Source organism: Poecile atricapillus, chromosome 6, assembly GCF_030490865.1.
Source record: "Poecile atricapillus isolate bPoeAtr1 chromosome 6, bPoeAtr1.hap1, whole genome shotgun sequence".
Lineage (NCBI taxonomy): Eukaryota > Metazoa > Chordata > Aves > Passeriformes > Paridae > Poecile > Poecile atricapillus.
Genome location: NC_081254.1, coordinates 23,686,075 through 23,692,773, shown reverse-complemented (window position 1 = coordinate 23,692,773; position 6,699 = coordinate 23,686,075). Strand labels below are relative to the sequence as shown.

At 43.7% G+C, this 6,699-nt stretch overlaps 1 protein-coding gene across 1 annotated transcript in view; it reads left to right on the top strand.

Moving 5' to 3' along the window:
* Window positions 1–2,609: 2,609 nt before the first annotated feature.
* KNDC1 (kinase non-catalytic C-lobe domain containing 1) overlaps window positions 2,610–6,699 on the top strand; it is a 58,391-nt gene continuing 54,301 nt past the window's right edge. Inside the window, exon 1 of the mRNA XM_058842014.1 lies at window positions 2,610–2,803. Coding sequence (XP_058697997.1) covers window positions 2,702–2,803 — 102 coding nt within the window. The 5' untranslated portion in view covers window positions 2,610–2,701. The remainder of the gene's footprint in view (window positions 2,804–6,699) is intronic.

Sequence of the window (6,699 nt, the reverse complement as noted above, 5' to 3'; positions counted from 1 at the left end):
CACTTCCTTAAGCAATATTGTGGGAAAAAAGAATGGAAAATATGATTTCAGACAGACTGACAGCTTCATCTACATGTGGGGTATTTTTATAATGCTGAATTGTGTAGTGTAGCATGTCCTCCAACAACTCCCATGGGACTAATTGCAGAAATTAATAAGAATAAATATTCAAGCCTGAGAATTGCCAAGTGAATGTATCAAACAAGTTGCAATGTTTTTTTCTGACAGTTGCCTCAGCTGTGAGGAAAGCAAAACAACACTATTATTGTTGAGAGCAAAGGCTTAGCTATTTCTGGAAAAAAATATACCAAACCATGTCAGTTCCAGGGTCTGTTCTGTCCAGCCATCGTGGCATTTGCATTAAGGCTAAGTCCACTACAGATTTTTGTTTGCAGAGCAGCGCTGGTTTTGTTTCATTTGTTTTCCATTTTGTACATATTCCACTTGATATAAATAGCTCTTCAGTAGAATGAATAAGTTAACCAGAGCAACCACGAGATAGGTCTGAAGCATCCTGAATCACTTGGAGACAGTCAGTCAGGCGCTTGGTCTGACAAAATCTACCTAAGCCTAGATTCAGTAAATAAATAATGCAGGTCCAAATAATGCAAGGTAGGTGTCTGAACCCGAGCCTGCTAACCTCGCAGGGGAAATGCTCTATCACTCAATTACTAGAAAGGGAATCTTTTAGTCAACAAAAAATACTGATGCTTTCAAAAGTAGCCTGTGAATTTCTGTGCAACTTCCACAGGTTTACCTTAAACAATCTTTTTTTCAGAAATATTTGTGAATGCTCAAGTGGTGATTGCAGTGGAGTGCTATCTAAGATATATTGATGGGTGAGTGTAGATATTAGACCTGATTTAGCCACCAGAGAAACTTTTCCTGTTTTTGGGGGGTTCTTTTGTTTTTTTGGGGGAGTTTTTGGGTTGGGTTTTTTTTTTTTTTTTGTAATGTTCTTGAGTACAGTCCACAAAAGCCCAGAATTCTTGGGTTCTTCTTCTTGGGTAGATTGTGTTGTCTGAGGAAAATATTTTGCCAAAAATGCGGGTAAACAACAAGTTAAGAAACATTTTATAATGACTCTTACTGGATTCGTGTTGGACTTTTTTTTCAGAAGTACCAGGCACTCACTGTTTCCCATGCTTCAACACTTGTTCACAAAAGCCTGAGTTACCAGATTGTAAATACATATATTTTTCATATCAATTTGGTTCAAAAATGTTAGTAAAAAGACAGCATGTATATGAAAGACTGCAATCTGTCTGAGTTTGGCTTTTATGTCAGTAGCATGCCATGACTGTGGAATGTATCCAAAAAACATTTAATTGGGAGAAATCTTACAACTGAAAGATGACTTTTATGGGGCAGCTAATCAACATACCTTTGTTTACTTCACAGTGTTTGTTAATGTATATTTTAATAGAGTATTAATTTTTTCCATAGAATAGTATACACAAAAAAAAACCACCAAAACCAACAAACCTCTTGCTTTGCTTGATGCACTATGCAGATTAATTAACATACTTCACTTTGACATAGAATTACAGATATAAAGGAAAACAGAGTAATGAAATTGGCACCATTATTTTCCAGTAACTCTAAAATTTAATTACAAGAGAAAAGACTATTCTCTCCATCCACCATGCTTTTACAATGGAGATCAAAGATTATGATGTGGCTTAAAGTTAAATCAAGAGACGCCTGCCCAGGGGTTACTTGTCCATTACTGACTGCCGATTCCCATTCCCAGGCTACGGCCTGTTTACTCAAAACAATCTGAGCTTTCCAATGGGGTTTACTTGAATTAAAAATTGGCTTCTGTGGGTGGTGGTTTTGAAGGAATCCTTGATCCTGAACCTTCGATTTCAAGGGGAGTCTTAATGAAGTTACCTGAGGCACCCTAAGCCCCGTGGATAGCAAAAATGGGCCGGGGCTAATGAACGTAAAGCTGGTGACAGCGCCTTGGTTTTTGTTTGTGGTTGTTATGGCTCGAACTGCGTCAAGAGTTATGCCATCAGCGTGCAAATACTTGGCCTCCTGTGTTAATTCTGAACACCGGTTTATCCCGTAAATCAGCGGTTTGGAGAGCCGGTGGCGGTAACGCGAGCCCGAGGGCTCGGCCAGGCAGGGCTCGGCCATCACCGGCCGCAGCACAGCGCCGGTCCCACCCGGGCACCCTCTCACCAGCCCTCCCTCCCCGCCGCTCCCGTTCGCCCGCAGAGCGCAGCCGAGAGGGGACCGGCCCCGGCTCCCGCGGGGCCCCGGCGGCCGCAGCTCGCACTGCGGCGGGCGCGCCCCTCAGGGCGCAGGGCCGCGGCACCGCCGCCCCACGGCGGGGAGCGGGGGCCGGGGGGCGCGGGGCACGGGGCGCGGCCGGCCCCCGGTGCCGCCCGGGGCGCGGCGGGGGCGGGCGGCGCCGCAGGAGGGCGGGAGCCGCCGCAGTGAGGCCGCGCGGGGAGGCGGCGGCCGTTGCCATGGCAGCGCTGCCCCGGGCCCGGGCCTGAGCGGAGGGGCGGGGGCGCCCCGGGCCGGGCCCGGCAGGGGAGGGGGTTAAAGCGGGCGGGTGGCGCCGCGGGGGTCGCCGCCGGGGGCAGCTCGCAGGCGAGTGTGAGGATGAGCCGCGGCGGGGGCCGAGGGCCGTGCTCCGAGCGCACAGGGAGGCTGCGGAGGTGAAGCCTCTGCTCCCTCGCCGGGCGGGATGGACTCTCTTGGCGCTGCAGAGGACGTGTTTTATGAGGAGGAGGAGGAGGAGGTGAACTGCTACGACTTTGAGCCTCTGCCGACGCTGCTGGAGGATGAGGTGAGTGAGGCAGGTGCGGGGATGGAGCCGCCGCCCTTGCGCTCACCTGTAGTGTAGCGGCCTCAGGGGCCGCCCGCGGGAGGCGGCCGGGCCGGGCCGGGGTGCACCCGCCCCCGGGAGCGGCCGGGCCGGGGCCCCAGCACCGCTCGCTTTCCGTGTGTGCTCCGCCCGCTCCTCGCTGCCTCCTGCCCCGCGCTACCAGCCACCAACTTGGGCTTAGCGCGTTCCTGTGGACCTTCGCCGCACAACAGCAAAGTCATGGTCCTCGAGTGCGGGGTGTCTCGCCACTGCTGTCGTAGCCGTGGATTAATGCTGCAGTCGGCAAGTACGTGTCCTTGTCGCACCCGATCAGGGGAGTTTTACATGGGCAAAACAGTTTCCCGAAGCTACCAGACACTTTATTTTTTTTTTTTTTTCGTATAACCGTATATTGGTGCCCTGTGCTAAAAGGCCTTTGACACTGGGAAATAAGAACCAAAATATCAAACTGTTAAATCTGTTTGATTTAGTTGTTGTGCCAAATAACCTGTAGCTAAACCCAGTTCTTGTCATCACATTTATCTGGCTCTGTTATTCGTTTTGCCCTTGTTTTTTGTTGCTGTTGCTCATCTTTATATCTTTTCATGTGAAGTATGTTTATTACCCCTTTGTGAATGTTGGGGCAAAATGTTTGAAAATTTTTTCCTTTTTTAAGTAATGGTTTGGTGAGCCATATGTGAGCTGCTCATTCCTTGAACAAAATCTTGTAAACTTTCTAACTTACTATGTCAAGAATCCATGCTGAATCGGGAGTTAAATGCAAGTTTGAAAACGCAAAGCCCCTTTGAGTTTTCCTAAGTCACCCAGTGGATTGGCAGTTTGGCTCTTCCACTGTCTGTAGTGTTCAATTGCTGTAGGCCCTCTCAGAGTGGTCCATGCAAAATCCAGGAGGAAGGTGGTAATGGCCTTTTTTACACGTTGACTTAAATACTTAGAGTATTTCCTCAGAATGGAGAAGGCTAAGGGTCAACTTTTCTGTACAAGAAAGAGCAGGGCCCATTCTTCATACCTGCTCAGTGTATACTTTGATTGTGTCAACAAACAAGTCCCGTCTATTTAGTTATTACAGAAACATAAAGAGTTTCCATATTTTTCTTGGGAGAATGAGCGTGACCTATCACCTGGTGATTAGATAAGTTAATGAAAAGAGCTGTTTTGAAGAGTATTCAGAGAGCTTACTAAGGCAATCCAGTGTTTTTCTTCAGTTGTGATGAATGTAATGGATGGCATTTGCCAGATTGTCTGTGATTCTGGAATAGATTGCTTTGAAGGTTGTGTGAATTATCATGGCAAAAAGGTGTCAGAAGGCTGTGAGTGCTGTTGTACTGAACTCTGAGTTGCTTAGTCATTTAGTGGAGTCTGCTCTTCTCATCGTTTTACCAAGTATAAAGAATTATGTTGGTGTCTGATGCAGGTGTTTTTTTCCAATATGTGAAGCAGGAATCTGCCTGAGCTGAAGACTAGAAAATGCTAAGGATGAGGGTGTGTTTAAATTTCTTCTCTTTACTATAATTTTCTTCATTTTATACTCCTTAATATTAAATTTCAAAAATTTTAAGGAATAGTTTGTGCCCATTTAATTTTTTTATTTCTACTCTCTGTTAATTATCTCTGCTTAATTATATGCTCCTGAACTGTTTTGTACTTGCTGAAGAAAATACAAGGGAAAGCTGAAAACTAAAGTGAGCAGTTAAGCATGATTGCCTGACAGGTTTACTTTTTGTAGTTCTTAGTGTTAAAACCAGACACTTTCAAATTAAAACCATACACGAATGTCTTCTGCTGAAAGTGACAAAAAAAGAGGCATCAGCATCTCTGATATTTACCGCAGTTGAATGAAACAACTTCCAGTGGTCCACAGTACTGAAGCAGCTGCCCACCAGAAGCTTCAGCTTGCCACAACCTCCTGTGTTCCAGTGTTAAAAGGATGTTTTTTTCCCGTAGTGCTAACTTCTGGTCTGTGTTGCTTTGGTGATACAAGCTAGTCAAATGCAAGTCTCAGTGTTTTCAATGCTTCCTTCTCTTCCTTCTCTACAAAGGCCTTGCTTAGCTGCAAATAGCAGCTTTAATAACTAAGGTCAAGGAAGTGTGATCATTTGGGAAATACGTGGTTTCTGTGAAGTAAGTAACTTACTGCCCTGGAGCACTGGAACTAGAAAGGCCTGGAACTTGGTGGTGGTATTTTGCTTTATCTTTTTTAAGTTAGTTTTATCTTCACCTTGCCATCTACTTCTGATGGAAGCCGTGGAACATTCATAGGACTTTCCTTTTTTTTTTTTTTTTTTTTTTTTTTTTTCTTTTTTTGTATGACATAGCTTTCTCATCCCTGGGAAGGAAGATAAACTAAGCTTATCTGATATTAGATCACTGCCTTTTGTTTACTTCCAAAATAACCACAGGACAAAGATGTTTTGTAGGTTTGTGCTGCTGATATCATTGCTGGTGATGATTATTGGCAGTGGAGTCAGCCTCAAAGCTTAACTCCAAAGTTCTCTCAGGTCCTTATAGTGGCTGGAATGTGGTATTGAGGCTGTCTTAGAGATTACAGGTTTAATTTTTTCATGTGCATTCTAAATTGAGCCTATTTTGTCCATATGCACAGATGAAGCTCATAATTTTGCATCTTGATTAGCGAAGCATTCTTTTATTTCTCTGTTGTGGCAAATGCCATCATGTCTCACCAAGCTGGAGGGTTCTAGGAGAGTTAATAATTACTCACTCATTGTTTAGATCATGGAACTATTTTTTTTTAACTCTTTTTGCTGGCCATAGAATAAGCAGTGAGTCTCTTCTTTCTAAGCCTATCCTCATTTCACCACTCAGTTTGGTCAGTTTCAAAGCCTGATGTTTGTAGGAGAGTTTCATGCCATGTGGTTTTGTTTGGAGATAGAGGAACCTCTGTGCTGCTCTTCGTGCTTGGAACAGCTTCCCTATGGAGATGTGCAAAACCTCCTTCTCCACTGTACTGGGGTGGCTGGAGTTCTGTTTTCTGGAGGGACTCCATTTGAAGTTTCTCTCCCAAATTTGCCCTAAACCAGGACCTCAAACTCTGTTGGCAGCATTACACAATTGTACTGAGCACAGTACAGAGAAAACAAGATTTTGTGCAGAGATTTTTTGCTGTTCATTATTATGTAGGACTGAATTTGATGAGACCAGGATCCATGATTAGTGCTAGAAGGCACTGTAGTAATTCTGCCATTAGTAAATCAATCCGTGTCTAGGCCGTGACTATGAAAAATAAGACCATTGAAAAGAGAAGTGACGTTTGCCAAATACCAGTGAGTGTGCTTTATTTCCTACCTCATATTTATTTATTAAGCATTATACTTTAGACTAAAAAGCACAATACACTTTTGGACTGAGGTTTGATTCTTACTTGAAGGATATTATGAAAGCAATGCTTAATTCTCTGAAAGACATGTTAAACTGTTAACCCCTTCTGTATATGGTAATCCAGATATCATTGATGTTCTCTAGTGCTGGAGTAGGTAAAGAAATTTATAACTGTTCTCCAAGGGATTAAGAGTTTAAACCACAGCAGTTTACTGAGCTGTAAGATATTTCACATCCTCTTTTGCTGATAATGGCATACTTTATTTTTTCTCTATGCTAAGCAATGTGTATCTATATCTTCCATTCAGGGTATATTTAATATCACAGAGAAGAACAGTCTTTAGTCTTAATTACATATAAATAAGAAAATACTGTGTAATTATTAGTAATTATAGCTCTGATACAAAGTAACTTCTATAGGGTACCTTCCATTTTTGTTGCCTTATTTTTCTTTATAGATCAAATTGATGTTTTGTTTGTTTCCCTCATTCCTTTAAGTTCGTGAAAATTTGACTTCTGTA